The sequence below is a fragment of the Cynocephalus volans genome, chromosome 14 (genome assembly GCF_027409185.1).
Source record: "Cynocephalus volans isolate mCynVol1 chromosome 14, mCynVol1.pri, whole genome shotgun sequence".
Classification (NCBI taxonomy): Eukaryota; Metazoa; Chordata; class Mammalia; order Dermoptera; family Cynocephalidae; genus Cynocephalus; species Cynocephalus volans.
Genome location: NC_084473.1, coordinates 76902089 through 76923697, shown reverse-complemented (window position 1 = coordinate 76923697; position 21609 = coordinate 76902089). Strand labels below are relative to the sequence as shown.

Below are 21609 nucleotides of genomic sequence, written 5' to 3'. Positions count from 1 at the left end.
GGCAGTTGAAACAACTGAAGAAATCTTGGTATTTTCATTATTTATACACTTACAAGCCCCAATTTTGAGTTGCAAACCTCATCGTGTTTTCTAGGAGCAGAGCTTACCAAGCATTGGGCTCTTCTTCAACCTGCCAAACCAAGCCAGAGGGGGGAGCCCAGGCTGCCAACCAACTCCAGCACCAACTCCCAGGAGGCCACTGCCATGTGACTAGGAGCAAGCACAAGTCACTCCTCTGGCTTAGGTGAGTTGAGGGCCTCACTGAGAATGCTTGGAACATGCGCCATAACAGAACTATCTCTTGGGGCATTTTCTCGCACTTGGAGCCAATGAAAACTTTATGAGGCAAATAGCATTTTTTCAGCATGACAGTTAAAATCTAAACTAAGTAGAAAGCAGGCCGAAACCCTACAACACATGTCTCACATCGTCCCAAATATTCCTCACTATGTGGCTCCCATAAACACCATCTGCTGTGTTAATTTGTAAAGAATTACAAGGTTCTTAAAATTACACTTTGCTCTCTGTAGCGTACACTGTGTCTATTAAGGGGAGACTTGAGAATGCACATCACATCCAGTCAGACACTGAGATCCTTTCCTTTCTATGCTGGGATCTTACTGAAAGTTTGCTAGGTCTGCATAGAATTTTAAGAAGTGCATGGTATTCTCTCCAGACCAGCTGTAGAGAGAAGAAAAAATAACAAAACACACAAGAAAACCTTTGCCTCGATTGTAATCCTAGCATTTTATACGTTTTCAAATTGTATGTACATCTCCCACTTCATTGGAACCTCAGGACAATACAAAGCTCTTGGTTATAGGTCAAAGAGGCTCAGCAGCCAAAATTGGTAAAACTTCTTGGGAGATACTTAATTCTCCATTGCTGTCTCCTGACCCACAGGGCCTCCTGAGAGCCCCTGAGTGGTGGCTGAGAGTGTTTCTTCATCATTCATCCCTGTCTGCTCACAAAACCAGAAGACCAGCATCTCATTCCCAAATGCACTCTCTGACAAGGCAGAGTTTTGGTGACAGGCTGCTAATGTAAACTTTCGGGTGAATTAAATCCCCAGGGTATTGCTGGTGAAATGGTGGTAAATGGTGGCTAAAAATGAGAAGGTAGATTAAAACATGGCTTAAGCTCAATAATACTTAGGCTGGAAACTCTCGACATGCAATAAGTGTTATAAATGCAGATTCCTGGTCCCTCCTTCAAGAGATTCTTTTTCAGTAGTTCTGGAATATGGCCTGGAAACCTTCATTTTTTAAAATAAGCACTTTAAAAATAACACGTTCTGGAAACAGAAGGGATAGTTCAGTGGGTTCCAACCTGTCAAAACACTTGATTAATCAAAAATCTCTCCAACTGTGGCTCAGGAATCTGCATTTCAGGTTTCCATGAAATTCTGCTGATCAACCTAATCTGGGAACTATGAGTTTTATAACCATCTACTGGTAGTAAGCTTGAAATATGATCAAGGAGCCATAATTAAGGCAGTTCTGCTTAATTCCCAATGATATAGTCACTCTATCTGAAACACATAAGATTTTAAACCAACCCTTTTAATTAGAAGAGAAAAGCCTACTGCCTGAGAAACTAAAACAATATAGAGCAGACACACCCTGACATATCATTTCAAAAAAGTCTCTCCATGAAAAAATATAAAGTTGAACCAGCTTCCTTAAATTCCTTGTCTGTCATTGTCATATCTAATGTAGACCTCAAATAAGTGTACCTGGATGTGATGCACAAACAGATAAAGGAAACTGCTAATCTTACTAAGGCATAGAGAACTTAAGAAAATTTTGCAAGATTGCAAAAATCAAACAAACAAACAAACAAACAAAAATCAGGATCCTGATCCAGGCAGTACTTCAGAGCTTCTGCTCATAAACCCATCTATACTCTGCTGATTTCCCAACATTTTTTGGAAAATTTACTCCTAATTTCATCTTCCCATCGTCCCAACTTCTCCGTTTCCTTGTGATTATGTCTCATTTCTCAAAGAGAAGAGTTTCTTGGAGCACCCTATAATAATCTCCTATATGCCAACTCTGCTTTCTTTTCCACATCCTGAGTCATCCGCTACAGCCCGGATCAAGTCCTGCCTGTTCCTGACCCCACAGTCTACACAGCATTCTCCCTTCTCTCAAGCACAACAGAGCAGTCCTTTTCTGATGTCAGGCATTAACATCCCCTTCAGAAAAATTCCTGAGTAGCCCTCTTTGGGCAAGCTGGCACTGACTGGTCCACCCCATATCTCTCATAGTCAGACATCTGGCTGTATCTGTTCCCTGTCTTCCTAGCTCTAATGAAAACAGGCAGAAGTAGAGCTAAAGATTGCTGCTTGAAGTTTCTCTGTTCGTTCAGAATAAACGGAGCTGAGTGAACTACTGCTGCTTCCAATTATGTCATCAGTCTTATGGGAAACTGGATTTTTAACACTGAATGTAAGAAAAATCTCTTGGAACAGGTTGGCAGTAACCCTTAAATTGTTTGACAATGCATTTGTCAATTGCATATATAACACAGTAGAGTAAAATAAAAATGTTGTAATCATGTTTTGCATTGAGCATGTGTGTGTGTTGCAAGTTCATCTGCATTCTCCCTTACCTTGCAAGTTTTCTCTCCTCCAGCAGACAGTGTCAACTCTGTGAGGGAGAGACCACATTTCCCTACAGCAGGTACAATGTCCTCAAAAGGAGTTTTCTTTGTACTCAATAAAGTCTTGTAGTTAGTGACAAGATAAATGTGAGAGTCAAAGAATGTTATTGCCAAGTTTTCCTGGCTGAGGTAGGACCACAGAATCCTGAGGAAGATGAATTCAAAATCCCCGTCCTTCTAGAATCTAAGATTAATCTGCTTATTTGCACCCACAGTTCTCTATCTGGCCATGTGCAGCCAGGGAAAGCCATAGTGCCAGCTCCAAGATTCATCTTAGTTTTCCAGAAGGCTCATGACACTAAGACTTTGGGTGGGGGGAGATGAAGCTTTGATAAAGAAATCAATGTTATTTCATTTTACATTCTTAATGCAACTTCTAGTCTGCACCCCCACCTCCCCTACCCTCACATCCTTCCCCATGCCTTTCCTTCCTTCAAAGAATGTTTGAAGCAGATGCAAACAGACTTAAGTTCATCTTGCCTACCAGCTGAGTGACGCTGGGCAATTTTCTCATACTCACTAAATCTCAGCTGTCATCTACAGAATAGTGAAAATAATGCCTAACCCAAGATTGTGGTGAAACTTAAATGAGATAATGCATGAAAAATGTCTGTCTCTGAGTCTAGCATGAAAATGGTATCCAATAAGCAGATTCCTTAGCCTGATTTTTTTCCTCTCATGATAGTAAGTTCCTTAAGGAGAGCCACGGGCCCAGCACTGAACCATGGATAATAAGAAGATAGATGGGTTGAATATCTAGGGAGAATATATCATTCTGTAGGCTGGATCTGAGTTTACCAAGACTTGCCATTTGGAAATCTTTGAGCATCTGAGTGTTATCTAACACTCATGAAATTTTCACCAAGTTAATGTCCATTCATGACACATTTTAAATATGAGGCATATAAAAAAAGAGAACCAGACATGGACCCTGATATTTCACTAAGAAAGTAGTGAGGAATTCAAGCTCTGACAACTATGGTTTCTTAAACTAGAATAGGAGGGCAAGCCCATGTTGGGACTGATTCCTTCTTTTCAGTCTTATGAATGGGTAATGAAATCAGTAGTGAACACACCTCACTGATGATTTTAATCACACTGAGCACCTGTAACTGCCAGGAAGAGGGAGATTCCCAAGCAGCAAGAGTGAATTCTATTTTTGTCGTCACTTGGCCTGTCGAGGAAGCAATGGCCTTGTGGAAACCAGGAAGCCAGATGCAGCGTGCCTGCCATGTCTGCCCCACGCTGATGGGGAGTCATCGAGGGGAGCTGCTAATTACTTACACACACCTCAGTAAGTAGGAGCTTCCAGCGACAGATCTGAGCAGCAAGAAAAAAACTGCTTTTCTCAGTGTCCCTCCCACCATGATGCAAAGTCTAAAGATCTACCATTAGAGAATTCTTGTAATCCACCTGTGATGACTCTAGAAGTTTCCTGCTAAAATAGTAATAAAATTGAGAAAGCAGGAATCAGAAGGGAGGTTCAGGTCCTCAGTGAAATCAGCTGCAAGTCTGACTTGTGGATGGATCACCCTCTTATGGGTTCAAATCCTTTCATTCCCTGTGCAGAAGCCAGACTGGCACCAAGCTCAAAGCCGCCTGGCAATCCATCCCTTTCTCTCCCACCTGCAGGTAAACAAGCACAAGGTCGGGCTACGACACCAGCTGTGCACTCCCCTCCCTTCTCTTCCTCCCCATCCACTGAGCCTGCAAGAACTCTCACCTCCTGGGAGGACCTGCAGACCCTTGATCTCAGACTTCTAGTCTCCGGAACCATGAGAAAATACATTTCTGTTGTTAAAGCACCCCAGTCCGTGGCACTATGTTATGGCAGCCCTAGCAAACTAATACAAGGTTCAGCAGGAAATACCAGAGTGATGATCTATAGAGGACTGACTTCCGATTAAATATATTACTGATTTGGACTAGTGAGGAGTCCTAGAGAGCTGAGGTGAGGACAGGTAGGCAGGGGCGACTGCCTCCCAAATCCTAATTGATTGGTCAGAAACCTCTTCAGTATTTTCCAGCCCAAGGCCTGTTGCCATCAGTTTGTCTGAATCAGGAAGGGGCCCCATGTTGCCCAACAATTAGAAAATTGATCTTGCAAGTCTCGAAACAGATTTCTTGCTCTGAATGCCAGGCTGGCTTTCTCAGTCTTTCTCAAGCTCCTCAGAGTCATCTTATTAAAAACTGGCAGCTATCAGATGCAAAATAAATAAATAATAAGTAAATAAATAAAACAAATTTAAAGTCATCTACCTAATTGGCAGCACACATTTCTCATCTCACTAAGCAAAGACAAATTTAATTTCATGTTCTCTCACAATTTAATTCAGGTAAAAATTACCTGATTTCTATGTGCTACATGAAAGCTCACAGGGCTTTTGATTAAGAAACCTAAATGAGGTAATGTATGTAGGTAACTATAAGATACCTATTCCCTTTCAGAGTCCCGGAATAACATACCTGGTACTTCAAGCAGACAGCTGGTAGCTGAGTGCTTGAAACACCAGGACAACAACCCATATGTTGACTAAAGGGAGTGAAGAAATCCATGCAAAACTAGATCATGGCTTAACTACTGGTTCTGATTCATTCACTCTACCAATTAACATTGAGACTCATATGACAATCATAGTACTAGGAACTGGGGACACAGCAAGACTGTCACTGTCACTGCCTGCACAAAGTTATAGCCTGAAGCATGGTTTCCCACCTTCAGCACTATTGACACATTGGGTCAGATAATTCTCTGTTGTGAAGGGCTGCCCTCTGCATTGTAGGATGTTTAGCTGCATCACTGGCCTTTACCAACTTGATGCCGGTAGCACCCCTCCCCCCCATTATGACAACCAAAAATAATTCTAGACATTGCTAAATGTTCCAAAGGGTGGGGGGCCAAAATTTCCCTCACTTGAGAACCATTGCATAACGAGACAGATAATTTAAAAAGCAATTATAATACAATAAGGTAAGTGTTATGATATAGATATAGCAAATATTAACTGAGAGGTAGTGGTGGTGCCCCCTAACCCCCACCCAAAAAGCTGTTTCCCCAATGAAGAGATATAAAAGAAAGACAAACAACAGCTCTTTGTTGGGTGTCTACTGTGTGTCAAACACTTGACCTTGATTGCTTATTTAATCCTTACAAAATACCCATATGTTAAAACTTCATAGGTATGCTCAAAAATACACATAAGCTTATTCAAAGTTCAAATAGTGATTGATGAACCCAGGATTAATCCCGAGTTCTAAACACCCAAGTCCAGCTAATTCTTTAGGAATGAGGGCAAAATTTTAATAAAGAGAAACCTTTGCTATAGATGTTAAAAAGAAAAACAAACAAAACCAAAACAAAACAAAAAAACCTCTTCTCTAAATAAATATGGGGCTTGCATAGGGATTCATGACACTAAGTACACATATCATTGAAAGGATTTAAATTGGAGACTGGTTTAAAGAAATGGATAGAGGTTCTACTGAAGCAGCTCTGGGGTTCCACAGCATCCATTCTACAGTCATGACAGCCCATGGATTGGCACAGTGTCCAGGAGTCATCAAATATCCACCTGACTGCTAATTACCATGCATTTATACAATCATCTCACTTTTGCATGAGTTTGTTTCTTAGTTAGGGTGATGATACCTTCCAATTTGCTTCCATTGTCCGGGCATAATTAACAATGTCTCCTTTCAATCTCAAAAGTGCCCCAATTTAGATGACAAATGTTATGATCATCTTATTTTTAGTTCAATTAAGTCTTGAGCTGAAAAACTATTAGAGAGGCTATTTTATGCCTTCAGGTTCACCTTATGAAAATTCAATCCATTATTTAATCATTATCTGTAATATATGCATGTATGTTACTTCTCTCGCCTGCCCCAAATCCTCCAGTGCCAACCTATCATCTACAAGATAATGTCCAAGAAGGTCCCAGCCAATTTGACCTCAGTTTGGCTCTCTAACCTTATCTCCTATCCCTATTCCTCAGACTATGCTTTCATGTTTCTATGCTCATCCACATGGTATTCTCCCTGCCTATATTCCCTCCAATCCTTTGTTCAATAACATTGACCACTGGGTTAGAACTTGCAGCATCCTCCTGTTCACTCCTCACCTGCTTATTGAAGATCTTACTCAAATGTCATCTTCTCTGTAAAGAATTCCTGACTTCTTCAGACATCAGTTGCTTCTGTGTGTGCGCGTGCACGCGCACATGCACGTGTACACACTCTGCACTTCATGCTTCCTCCTATTATGTCTCTTCTCATTCTATAATCATGGGTACCTTTGTCTGTGCTGTTCACGTTACTACAATGACATTACTGTCTTCATATCATCCGTGCCTTCACTGCCTGACACTTAGTTGACATTTGATACCTATTACTGATTAACAATCACCATGAGAGGCTGTTAAAATCAGAATTGGTCACCTTTTGGAAAATCGATAGGAATTTACTGAGTGCCTACCACGTGGCAGGCATGTGGATTTTGCTCTGTAATGATGAGGTTCAGGACACATTATCCCAAAATATGGCACCTTCACCTTTGAGGGAACTGCAGAAGTGGGATGGTCACTCTCTCTTTCCCTTCACCTTTCTCTCCTGAAGCAGATCGTAAGACCCTCATTCGAGAGGAACCCTCCCTACATTCAGAAGAAAAGTACATCCTTACCTCTAAAAACACAGGGACACAGAGAAGAATCTGAACAAATAGGCCTTGCTAAGGTCCCCCCGGTTTATTACCATTAGATCATATGCCTTTTGTCCAATCCTACTTCTCCAAACTATCCACCTGTTTATCAAACCTAGCATAAAGAACATACAGGCTCATCTGTTTTGTTAGGTCCTCATTTCTTTATGAAAGATTCTGTGTGATGTAGGACTGATATTAAATACATTTGTATGTTTTTCTCTTGTTAATCTGTCTTTTATTATGGGGGTCTCAGCCATAAACCGAGTGACGGATGAGAAAAGATATTTCTTTTCCCCTGGATTATTACACGCACTTGAGAAGGCGGCTGCGTGGTAAGGTGACAAGCAAGAATATTTGTATCTTGCTTCCCATTTTACTTCTTTGTTTTTCTACAAGGCCAGCTAAGTCACTGAACTGTATTAGATCCCAGCTTTCTCATCTCTGAAGCAAGGTATCAGGATTAGATATTTTCTAAGGTTTTTTTCCTCCAATTATAAGTCATACTTTGTCAAGATAACATTCCAAAGTTGTCTGGCTCGTCGACAAAGAATCACCATTGACTTGGCCTTGTTATGTCTATATTTTTCCCTCAGTATTTTAAAAATAGTATTTAAAACTACAAAGTAATATACATTAGTTAAACATTTTGAGAAATACTCATGTGAATAAAGTAAAAAGTGAAGCGTCCCCCCACACACAGATCCCATCTTGCTGTGAAATTATGGGTACTAATATTTCATTAGGAAAAGATTTGTTCAGATCTTTTCCTATATACACATGCACACAACACACATTCAAACACATACATACACGATATTTTTTCACTGGAATGGGATAAAATTTTTTCATTGTGTTTTCATGCTTGCTGCTTCTTTCACTCGGCCGTAGATTACCAGCATTTTTTTTCACGTTTCATGGCAGTGCATGTAAATGTCTCAGCCCTCCTTTCCTATGACTTCATGATACTCCCCATTTATTCAACATTTATTTAAATGTTTTCCTATCTTTTGGCATCTGTGTTGCCAAGATGTTTTTTTATTGTTGTTGTAACAAATTACCACCAACTTAGTGGCTGAAGATAACACAAATTTATTCTCTTACAGTTCTGTAGGTCAGAAGTCCAACATGGGTTTCACAGGGCTGAAATAAAGCTGTTGCCAGGGTTACCGTCTTTTCTGGAAGCTCTACAGGACAATCTGTTTCCTTGCCTTTTCCTGCTTCTAGAAGCTGTCCACATCCACGGCTCATACCCACTTCCTACATTCTTAGCCCCTGTCTGGCTCTGCTTCTGTCATTATATCTCTGACTCCACCCAGGACAGATTCTCCACTTTTGAAGACTCAAGTGATTAGTTTGGGTCCACCTGGATAATCCAAGATACTCTTCTCACCTCAAGGTCTTTAACCTTAATCACATCTATAAAGTTCCATTTGTCATATTTGCAGGTAACATATTTACAGGTTTCAGGTATTAGGACACAGGCATCCCCAGAGAGCCATTTTTCTGCCTACCACAGTTTCAATATTTTGCTTTTACAAATAATAAGGCAGTGGCCATTCTGGCATGTGTGCTCTTGCATGCTTAGTTGAGCATGTCTGTAGAACAGATTCCTAGAAGTGGATCACTAGGTCAAAGAATATGCACATTCCCCAACTTTCAAAAATGTTGAGAAATTGCTCTCTTAAAAAAGCCCCTGCCTTATTTTTAAATGTCCTTCCAAAATTCATAGATATTCGAAAATGGTGGGGAAGAAATATATCCTTTGTGGCAAAACAGTCTAGAAAGACTTAAAATCCTAGCTCACTACAGCATGTGCAATTATGAAAGGATAAGTCTAAGACAGTGGGATTAACTACCAAGGCACCTCTCACCTATCTCTGGAAGCCTGATGAAAGAAGTTGTAGGAAAAATAAAATGCTTTATACAGTGGATATAAATTTTATGAGACTGTTCTTCAAAGTATCACTCTGAGCTGATTAAACCTATATCTATAGACATAAGTTCAAGGAAAGTATACTACAATTCCCTGGAGCACAGTCACCCAGCTGACCTGGCAGCATCAAACTCTACCAGTTTTCCTATCATTCCTCATTCCCATCAGTCTAGGGTTGCCAGGTACATGCATATATTTTCTTTTCTTTTTTGTATTTGCTAAATGTGCCACGCCTATCAGCCAGTCGCAAATTCAAAATAGACTACTAAGGACAGTTAAAGATATTTAGAATATGCCTCTAAATTTGGACTTTGGTGTCACAGGAAAAAAAAAATTTGAACATTTTCCAGGACATCTCTATGATGTAAGTGCCTTAAAAACAAATCTGTGCACAAAAATAGATCGATCAGGCTAACCGGATACTTTTCAAAGGCCTTTTAGTTCAAGTTTACTTTTTGTAGTCATGTTGGCCTGCTTTCTAAATTGAAATGAAAATGGTTTTAAAAAATGGAATCTGTGTATAGTGTTGTGAATTCTTTAATCTTAGCACATTCATGTGAAAATTTATAGAAAGAAGATTATATGATGGGGATCAGCTTTACTGTGTGAGATAACACCTATCCTCTACGTGTACCCTATTGCTAATAATAATTTAAAATCCAACTAACTAAAATGTGTACAGCATTTCACAGTCTATGAAGTATTTTTTAATGTCTTATTTTATTTTAATACTCAGAATAACCCATAACTTGGGTAGTATTTTATAATCTTTGCAGATAATAAAGGTCCAAAAAGGGTAAAGATCGCATAGATGGAATAGGGGATATTTGGAACTTAAATGCAAATAAATGCCAAAACAGCCTGTGCCATTGATATAGCCTCTGAGGTTCAATCAAACTGTAAATTGATATTGTGTGATATCTCGCCCAGGGATATGACTTTCTATGAATGTGTCAGGCTTCAGAAGTCAATTTTGCACACATTTATTTGGTAATGTGGATTTCCAAATTATGATGATAACAGTCTGAGCAAATTGATAAATATCCTGGAATTCAACTGCTAAAAGTCACATCTAAACACAAGCTCATCTTGAATTAACAAGTTGCTAGGAAGCTTAATAGAGCAGATGCTACTATTTCTGATATCTTACTCGGCTGAATGATGAAAAAACTCACAGAGAAGAGAATATAGATCCTATAAGTTGAAAAAGGTCACTGATATTGCATATTAACCTCTTTTTAAAAAATGGTATCATGCCACCATCCTAAGGCTTTTTTTTCCACACTATCCCAAGTGGGATATGAAAGTTTTTAAACAGCCAGTTAATCATAACACTGGGTCTCACCAAGCAGAAAGCTATTTGTAAACAGCTGAATGCTCAACCAACTTTTCAATTTGAATCTAGATACTGGACATAGTGTAGTTGCTGGCAAAGAAAATCTAATAAAGTTTTTAAAATCTTTCAATAATAATAACTGCTACCGTTACATGAGTGTCTGCTGTGATCTGGGTGACTTATACAGGTTATCTCCCACCTCCACGAGAATCCTGAGCCAAGGTACTTTTAGCTCCTTTTTATTGATGCATAAAAGGAGCTTTGGAGGATGTAAGAAATTTGTGTATGTGCATAAGACAAGTCAGTTGAAGGTTCTGAACCCTTGTGCATCTGTGAACTCTCCAATACATCCCACTGGGTAATTCTAGTACAGCAGTGCACAGAATGGAAAGGAAGAACCATGTGACAATGAAGTGGTTCTCTAGCTTTTTTGTTTTTCTATGCAACACACCTGAGGGATTTGACACACTCCACCAGCAGCAGTGGAGGAAGACAGAAGGGACAATGAAGGAGGCTTGGAGAGTTATTTTAGGAAGGGAGGATGCAACATCAGGTGAATCCACCGCCATTACCACCAGGGCTGAGAGTCCTATCACTCTAGTAACATACTATGGTCTTCAATGGCTAGATCTGCAAGTCTCCAAAGGTGACCTGTAGGACACCAGGCTTTGAATTTGCCTCTGAAAAAAGTTCTCAGACATGTTTCTGAAATACTTCATGCCACAACATCAATACCACCACACACCCCCCATTTTTTTTTTCTTGGAAATTTACAATGCAGGTATGAACACACTGCCAGTTACAAATAAAATAAATCTGTTTAACATTTTTTCCCCTGTAATATCCATTAAAATTTCCAGGAACTGATGTTCAGAGGAGCACCCTGAGAGCCCATCCGTGAACAGGATTTTCTCCATGTCCTTTCTAATTCACACATTCCATTGCCCAAGGTATAGCCAGAACCACAGAAGTCCTTGGACCCTCCCTGCAGTACAGTCTTCCTGGTGAAGGGGTGTTTGTTTGGGATGTTAAGTGCTCTGTGCAAGAAATGCCACAATTGAATCTTGTCACCTTTCAGGTCACTGAGGTAAGGGACAGCAATTTGAGTCCCCTGTCAGCTTAATTAGAGAAAGTGAAACACAATTACAAGGCATTAGTGCAAGGCTGGTGCAGAATAGTGGCAGGCCCTGGGGCAGGCAGAACAGCAGACCACAGGGGGAAAACTGTACTTTTCTCCTCTGACAATTTCATTGAAAGTCTTAATTACAATGCTACTGTAAGGGGAAATTGTTTTATAAATGCCATTACAAACACTGTCTGATTGCAAAAATCTTTTCGTCTAAAAACTAATTAAACCATTATTTCCTCTCAGATTACAATGGCAAATGTAAGTTTTTCTTTTGTGAAACAGTTATACAATCTTATGCTTCTTGTATTTAGAGAGCAGTTTTTTTTTTTCTTTTTTATGGTATCTACAGGCAAAAATGATTTTAGAAACTAGAAATGCTATAAAGATGATAATGGGGATTAAAAAAAAATAAACCACACACACGCTATTATGATGCAAAGATACAGTAAAATTTATTTTTGCTAAAATGTGAAAATATAATGAGCTTGTACGTTCCTGCTCAATCATTTTGATGAGCACATTTTTTTTTAATCATTTGGGGGGGGGGGGAGAAAACAAACAAACAAACAAACAAAAAACAAGAAAAAAAACCTATTGCCAAATTTGACAAACAGGATTATTTTGCAACCACTAAAATATAAGCTCTGAAAGGGCAAAGGTTTGTTTGTTCTGCTCTATTCAGGGCTGTGTTGCCAGCACTTGAACAGTGGGTGGTCACTACCTGCTTGCTGATGGAAAGAAAGCTGCCCCCCAAGTGGCTTTGAAGTGGTCCCTTGAAAATGTTAGAAACAACTAGATAGTTGAATAGATTGAAATTCCATAGGCTTTCTTTGAACTATTTCATGAATGTAGATAGAAAGAACAGAATATTAATTTTTAAATAGAAATGGTAAAGATGGTAACAACAACCCAAAATGGATGTCATTCCCAATTATAAGGGAATGGGAATAGGCAAAAGATACATTTTTTCCAGGTATGCAGATAAACTGAAAGAAGTGATGCTATCAGGAGGCTAAACTCCACATAGGACTCGACTACCTTGTGTTAGAGCACGTTCCAGCCAATGCCCTGAAACTGAGAAGTGACGATCGCACTTAACCCCATCACTAATCATAAACCCAAGTTCCTTCCTGTCCGTGCCTCCTCCCTCCAGCCCAGCTGTACATCAAGGGAATCTTTCACTTGCTTGGAAAAGCTAAAACACTTTCTGCTTTAAGAAAAGGCTGATTGACTGAAATCTGTGCAGATGACGCAGAGGTGATTGTAAAAGGCTTATTTGCTTCACAAAAGGATTCCCTGCAGGCTTATTTTAAGTAGTGAGCTCCTCTAAGGACTTTAAGTGTTTATTTACAGATCATCAATTAATTACTTGAGGTGGGGAAGGAAAGTGAGGGGGGAGGTGTCAGAGGGAAGATACTGAAGTAAATTATTAGGAGCTACTGACAAATGAGGATCACAACAAAATACTGTTTTATCCCAAATAATAATACAGAAGTTTGTGAGACACCAACTTTTAGAATTCAAAAATTGAATGTGCACCCATACTTTTAGGAACAACTAAAACAAGGCAAAGAGTTTATGCTTAATATTTTCAGCCTTCATCATGGCCTTTTCGGTTTAAAAAAAGAGAGAAGAGAGTGTCATGTCACAGAAGCTTTAATTAAGAAATTGACCCTTCCTATTGAACTCTGAAGACGCGATGACCTAGATACAATTTATAAACCACGCCATCGAAGTTTATTCTCCAAAGCCTTTTCTCCCAGGGAGTCATAAGCAAAACAGCAAGACAGGAGCACAGTTATTTTTAGTAATCTCAGTGGTACAGCTTTCTCCTGAGGCAAAGCTTAAATCAGATAAGGGTCTCAGAGGACCCAAAAGGAAGGAAACCACCCACCTACTGTATTCAACTCAATCCTCCCCACACAAACTTGATTTTAGAAACAGAACGAGAAAACACGTTACGGAATATTTAAGGATGACACAACAGTAAACGCTAGGAACCACATTTCAACAACTGTTAGAGGCTATTACCACTCCCGTTGCACACAAGAAAATTAGCCCTAATTGGGTAAGCGACACAAGGGTAGCACCGGAATGGGAATTGAGCAGACACTTAATTAATGGTGTTGGGAGAAGGGAAATGGGATTAATGAATGGTTGATATAAATTCCATTTTGCTTTTGAGTTAATCACTGGTCTCATGAAAATTTATTTCCTGGCTAAGATTTATAACAGGGGTTTTAAATATTTTATTCCATTCTGAATAATTTCTAACTTGCATTGTAAGTTCCAGAATCATACTAACCACCTAATTTATTGGTGCATATACCTGCTACCATTTGCATGCACCATCCTAAGAATGGCAGGACTCAATTTAAATACAGAACCTTTCATATAAATGGGGGGGGATAACTTTGATTTGACATATTTTTATATAAATTGGGTCTCACCAGTGATTTGATAACAAGGTGATGAACTTGGTATATAAAGAACGGAAGCCTCTTCTTAGTGCTATGTCTCAGTCAATAGAGCATTTACTGAGCTGGCTTTTTTGAGAGCCCTGGTAAAAGCATGAGGCATGCTTGAGATACCTGAGATTCTTTGACTTTTCAATTTAATTCTTAGACTTAGCATTATCATGGAGCTATTCTTAGTTCTTTGTGCTTTGCTCATATTTTATCCCATGATATGTCAAATATGTCAAATCCAAGTAATTCTGGATTCAAGCATTGCATCAGTTTTTTTTTTCTTTTTAGTATTTTTAAAAAGCATTTACCAAGAAATTAAACATTTCTTTGCTTGTTTTTCATCATATCTAAATTCTTTTCTTGTACTTACATTAATGTTTTGTATTGAAATGTATCTTGCCATATTTTTTAACCAAAATAATTATCTAGGATATATCTTTTTTAAAAATACAGTTTCTGAAAAATATGTGTGTGTTGGTGATTTACTCAATATAGATTAGACCAGCTTTGAATTTACTGTGACATTTATTTCTAACAATAAAATGGAACTAGAACACACTGCTAACAAGGGAACTGATGAATAAAATTTATAGAAACTGGTGTTTATGGGTAAGATTCAAAGAGAGATTAAATGCTCAATCCAACAGATAAATGTAGAACTGACATATTTTTGTTGTAAAAGAATTCTTGGCCTTATAGGAGACTCTTTTAGAAACATAAGTTCCCATTTAAATATTACATTAGCTGCATGAATGTGTTAACCAGTAAAGATATGAAATTTCTAGTAATTTTGTCATCTAAAATGACAAATCATTCTTGCACAGTTCCTTTATTTAAGCCCTGTGTGAAATGAAATAATTGTTACTGGTGTGATTACTCCCCTTTTGCAGATGAGGAAACAGTTCAAGGGACAGGATCCTAAGTGACTTCCTAAGATGTGTAAAGGTAAATACAAATCCAGAAAGGAAAATAATAATAATTTTCCCTGTTGAAAGGGAAGAGACTCCCTCCTACTCTTTTTCTTAGAGCATTTACTTCAGAAAACTTGTAATTGCAATTATTTTTCTGCCTCTTCGAAATGTATGTAAATCTTTTTAAAAGCTAAATAAGCCTCTTGCCAGCTTTATAACTGAGGCATGTGTTTCTCCATTTCTTTGAAATGTAATCATCAAGGAAAACAGTGTCCTTATCAACCAGTTCCATGGGAGGCTAGGAGCCTAACATCAGCGGATTCCTCTCCCCAAGTTGCAAAATTACCTCATGCCATAAAGATATAAGTTTATTTTTCCTTGGGATAAAGCCAGTTAGCTAACACAGAAGGTCACCCAATTACCAAGTGAATTTAGAATGAACTATGTGTGACAAATGGTGCTGTCAGGTCTTCTTACTTGAGGGCCAGTTATTGTTTATCCTAAGAACATGTAGGAAATGGGTTGTATCTGCTTATCTATATAAAAAGGTGAGATATCTTTTTACCTTTGCAATCTCTCAGCAGATTACCTGTGATGCACATCCTATTCTTTCAATGCTTATGCAATAATAAAACTATTTTCTTTCTCTTCTACCTTTGTGGAGAGGTATATTGGGTAGGGATGAGATTTTTTTTAAAATTATATTTCCCTAACAGGTGACACATACAATAAATAACAGAGATGGAATTCAGGCTGGGCCTCTAGAATCCATTTCTTGTACCTCCTCATACATCACAGCTACTAATTCCAGCATATTCCTCTAGTTGTGCCCATGTCATGACATTATTTTAAAAATGCCCTTCCTTGGGTACTGGCACTACTGTGTCACCCAAATGGAAGTCAAAATATTATGTGCAGTCTTAGAAATAAGAATGAATCATCTCAGGAATTGCATTTGGTTTATGACCATTTGCATTAACCATATGCCTCAGGATCACCTTCGTGTACGAAGTGAGAATTACACCATTGTAGGTACTTATTCAGAACCATGTGAGCCACAATCCCTTGTGCACTTGTGCCTAGTAAAGATCAAAGACAATGGGGTGGCTTAAACTAGGAACAAGTAGAATTATGGTTGTTCTAATTGTATTTTTAACCATTAGTTACTATTAAGAAATGCATTTATATTTTGTTGTGGAATATACCAATATTTATAAAGCAAATATATTTTACAGGGCCTAGTTTCTTGTAGTTTCAGGTTTAGCCTAACTTGTTAAAAGTACTTATAAAATGTTAACCTTGCAAAAGACAGGAAATTTTCCCCAGGCTAGTCTCTGTTGTAAGATAAAGAACTGTAGCACAGCAAGGTTGCTAGCTCAAGGACAGACAAGTTACTGATTAATATGTAAAGATACTGGGAAATTATGTAGGGAGAGAGAATATTTGCTAAGATCAAGCTTTTGTTGGTAGATCGACTTAACCTTTTCCAAATTGCATTATGGAATGTCACCTTGCTTGTTACCAGACTCTATTGTTAAACTATTACCCCACCTATGTTCTTTTTCTGTAACTTCTGGTCTGGAAAATAAATGTGGGGAGAGAACCCCAATTCCTAGTTAATTTCCCAAAAGGAAGGAATGCCTCACTCTTGAGGGTCTGAGAGATTAACCCCTTCAGGGCTTCTCACTGCTCAGAAGAAATGGGCGTTGAGTAATCTTTTGCAGCTCCATCACCCAGGGGAAGAGGGGTGACAAATCCGTGGGAGGTAAAGCAACATTTCATCACAGGAATTTCCAGATAATTCTCATGATTTACTGAGAAGGCCTGGATATTTGCCCCATTTTTGGTAATGATGACTCATTACCTCTTCAAGATCATGTTCCATCTTCTAGAAAATCACTTTGGAGCCTACACACATTAGTATTACACAGTTCTTAATGGGGGAAAAAAATAAAAGGTTTGATACAATGAAGGCCAGTGGGGGCACCGAAAGGGAGGGCCTTATTCATAGGATTTCCATATGCATCACCCGCTCCCAGGATATAATCATGTTTTGGGAAATCAGCTATTAAAAAACACTGCATTAATCACAGTAATTAATAGCTAACAAATACTGAGTAATAGTGATAATAGTGATTAGTAGAAAGCACCAATGGAACATTAATAAGTATTAGTAGCACGTTCAAGTTAGTGACCCGATAGACAGACTTTGGGTTATGCATGGTATAAGAAGCTATGTCAGAAAACAAATAAGTGAGGGTGGGGAAAAAAAGAAAGAAAAAAAAAACAAATAAGTGAGAATGTTATTATTATAGATAAACTCTTAACCTCATTTTTCAAAGTAAAGCATTTGCAAACATCAACCCTCTAATTCATTTGCACTTCTGCTCTAGAGAAGTGGTCTTCAAGCAGGGCCATGTACACGTACTCTTAAGCAAATGCAAAGACTGATTATAGAGCACACTGTCAGGACAGTTTTAAGGCAACAATTTACAGATTCTCAAACTCCATAAGTACCGTTAGTTATCTAGAAGTAGTCTGAGATGCTCCTGTGGGTGAAGTTCTTCCTTTTCTCTTTCACTTTCACTCTTACCAGTCTCCCACTTTACAAAAGACAAGCACAGTTCTCACATATTTCACATCTTACTATATTGTTCTGAGGTGTAAGAAACTTTGGGGTGCAATAAAAAGGGATACTTAGACAATTATTTTAATCAAAGCATCATAATTGTTATCTACACCTCACTATAATATATATTTTCAAGAAATACACTTTGTTTCATAATGATCCATCAAAAGGTATATTATTTGTTGCTTTGATCAACTGCATATTAATAATTAATACAGTAATAGCTTAACTATCTAGGATGAACTTTTTGGCAGGTACAACTTTGCAGTTCACCAGAAAAAAAAATTAAGTATCCATTTAAATATTTTGTTTCACTACCTTCTCCAACAGCTTCAAAAACATCAATACCTAGGAATAAATTTAGTGAAAGATGTTTAAGACCACTACATTTTAAAAACTATAAAGCTTTGCTAAGAGGAATTAAAGATGTAAATAAATGGAGAGATATATGACAGTCATAGATAAGAAGACTCAATCTCATTAAGATTTTAGTTCTCCCCACTTTGATCTACAGACTGAATGCAATCCAATCAAAAATCACAGCAGCTTGTTTTTTTGTTGGAAATTGTCAATCTGATTCTAAATTTATATGGAAATACAAAGAAATAGAAGAGTCAAGATTATCTTGGAGAATAATAAAATTGGAAGATTTGCACTACCAGATTTCATAACTTATTATAAAGCTCTAGTGATTAAGATAGTGCATTATTAGCATAAATATGAACAAAAGAGCTGAAGAATCAAGTAGAGCCCAGAAATCGACTTAAACAAATATGGTCACTTTGTTTTTAGTAATAACATCAATGCAATTCAATACTGAAGGAAAAGTTTTTTTAAGTGATCCTAGAGTAATTGGGAGTTAAAAAAGAAATCAATAAAAATTTTCAAGTCTAAAAATATATTGATTTAGTATCAATTTTTATGATAGGCTAGAATGGAAACCCCAATGCAAAGAGTAAAAGCAATGAAGCAATGTTTGAAAATGTTATAAAAGAACCTATTAATGTTTTTTTTAATAGATGATGGTGATATTTCTGTTCCATTAGATATATTTTAAAAGAGTGATATGAGTTTTATTTTAGAATGTCAACATATACAATATACTAGTACTTGCACCCTTTGACCTGATTAAACAGGATGAAACATTTCAGATATCTATTTAAGAGGTACAGGGAAATACATACCATTTGAACAATTCTTTAAGGTATGCACAAGCTAAACAAAAGAGTAGAATACTACTGTGATATAGTTCTCATGCATATATTTATTTAACAAAAATATTTTGAGTATCTATTACACCTAGACACTGTGTAAGGCTGAAATACTAACAAACTGTAGTTAATGATTATTGAATGTTTATGTGTCAGTCACTGTCCTGGGCACTTTGTAAGCATGAACTGAATCCTTTCTCACATCATCTCTATGAAATAGGTACACATAGTATCCTCACTTTGTGAATGATAAAACTAAGGGTACAGAAAGGTTAAGGATGTTGCCTCATTCACAAAGCAAAGAAACGAACAAGAACACAGTTTCTGCCCACAGAGTTTGTATTCACGAAGACTAGGGATTAGGCAGCCCCATTTATCCTTAGGTGTCATGTGCAAAAATAAGCTTCCCTTCTGCCCTCCCATCCTAAGAGCACCCTGTTTTTCTGAGGATCAACAGAAAACTCAACTTTACAGATGGTATCTCTTAACAGAGTCCTGGGTCAGGCAGTCGCTGTTGACAGTCTGTGAAGGTAAGTGTTTGATGGCATTACCTACTTTAATAAAATAGGTTATAAATTTGTCCAAGTCTTGGAACCAGGAATTCCTAGTCCTGCCTTTTATTCTCAATGCTTCACTGCCAAATGGATGGATTTGACTAGAGGAATCATACGCGGCTCTTCTGTTTTCAGCATGCAGGCATCAAGAAATAAGAGGACAGTTCCCGTCAAGATGGAGGAATAGATGGTCCCCAGTGTCACTCTCTCCCACAAATCAACCAATTTACAACTATAAAAATGTAACATCAGCCAAGCTGGGGTCACTGGAGCTCAGGGGAAGAGGAGGAGAGACCTACAGAGTTCACGAAGGCGGGAGAAACCACGATGAGAGAGAAAAAACTGCTTGGAGTGTTTCAGGCCATAGCTGCTTTAAGACTGGAGCTGCTGAGTGCATGGAGCAGGTGATGGCAGAAACCAAAGCTGTGCCCTTTGGATGGAGTTGCTTGGGGGCAGCAGGGGAGCCTTCGTGGCCCCCAGGACAGCAAGACCAATAATAGGGTTCCCATGGACCCATGCAAGAGTGAGGATCCAGAACAGCTGAAAAAGGGGAGCCATTCAGAGGCCAGTAAGTCATTGCAAGGGACTGGTGCAAGGCCCGTCCCATGGGAAGTGTTTGGAGCATGGGCAGTAGGGGAGACAGGCCTACTGGGAGAACATTGGGACATAGTAAGGACAGCCGATCCCCCTCCAATCAGCGCAGGACCACTCCGATGAGACTAGTTGGGAATGCGGAATTGCATGGGGTGCAGTTTGATGAAAAAGCTCAGGCCCAGATCACTGTTTCTACACAACCCAGCTGCACCAGGTCTCTGAGAGCCGGTAGAACCTATAAGGTCAACCATTAAACCCTGAGCTGCACAAAAAGCCTTCCCTAGGGAAACAGCAGCAAAGCAGCAATTTAGCTCAACCACACAGCTCAAGTACTGGTTCCTACAGGATGTTCCCCCATTTTATAAGTAAGCTAAGGACAAAAAATTAGGTCCAGCCCAGGCACACTGCCAGTGCCTCAGGGCCACACCCAGGGGCCCAGGGCATGGAGCTAGGGAACAGACCCCCCCCCCCCCGCTCACACCCAGCCACACCACCAGTGCCTTGGGGCCCTTCCCGGGGGCCTGGGGCATGGAGTTGTGGACTAGACACTTCTGCCCACAACCAGGCACACTGCCAGTGCCAAGGAGCATGCCAAAAACATCACATCCATGTGAGTGGCCCACCACAGCCACCACAGTAATCACAGCTGCTGTGAAAGTGGCTAGACATCATGACCACCCTGCAGATGGTCCAGCAGCCACTGGACTGCATTGACACAAGGAGAGTCACCAGCAGAGACCAAGGAAAAGAAAAGTCTGTCTCTCTCCACAAAGCCCATCCAGAGTGACAGAAGCAGCAGTTGCTCTGTGATAATACTGGGGGACCTAAACATATCTTTCAGCATTGGACAGATCATCTAGGCAACAAATCAACAGAGTAACCATTACTCTTTCAGAGGGAGAGAAGAAATCTAGGGTTATCAGTGGAGGGAAGGGTAGGGAGAGGGGGATAGGGAGAGATTGGACAGGGGCATAAAGAGTAAGTACAATTTGTAATAATATACATACTAGTAATAGTGATTTGATCAATATATGTCAACATTGAACCCCCAAAACATGTGTAATCGATTATGATTCAATTAAAAAAATTAAAAATTAAAACAAAAAAAGAGGACACCTCCATTTCCCTACCCCCTCCTACCTGCCCCTCCTACTGCTCCTCAACAACACTTTGAACGTAAAATAATAATAAATTAATTTTAAAAAGAAGGAAGGATAGAAAGAGAAAGAAAGAGAGAGAGAGAAAGGAAGGAAGGAAGGAAGGAAGGAAGGAAGGAAGGAAGGAAGGAAGGAAGGAAAGAAAGAAAGAAAGAAAGAAAGAAAGAAAGAAAGAAAGAAAGAAAGAAAGAAAGAAAGAAAGAAAGAAAGAGAGAGAGAGAGAGAGAGAAAGAGAGAGAGAGAAAGAGAGAGAGAGAAAGAAAAAGAAAGAAAGAAAGAAAGAAAGAAAGAAAGAAAGAAAGAAAGAAAGAAAGAAAGAAAGAA

General features: G+C 38.9%; 1 protein-coding gene across 5 annotated transcripts in view; it reads right to left on the bottom strand.

Annotated features, from left to right (window-relative positions):
• Positions 1-21609, bottom strand: part of CTNNA2 (catenin alpha 2) — a 952135-nt gene that overhangs the window by 261017 nt on the left and 669509 nt on the right. The window contains exon 9 of one of the 5 annotated variants that reach the window (XM_063078019.1): positions 19448-19463. The exons of the other annotated variants lie outside the window; for them this stretch is intronic. Within the exon in view, the coding sequence (XP_062934089.1) occupies positions 19448-19463 (16 nt within the window). The remainder of the gene's footprint in view (positions 1-19447; positions 19464-21609) is intronic. 5 annotated transcript variants of the gene reach the window in all.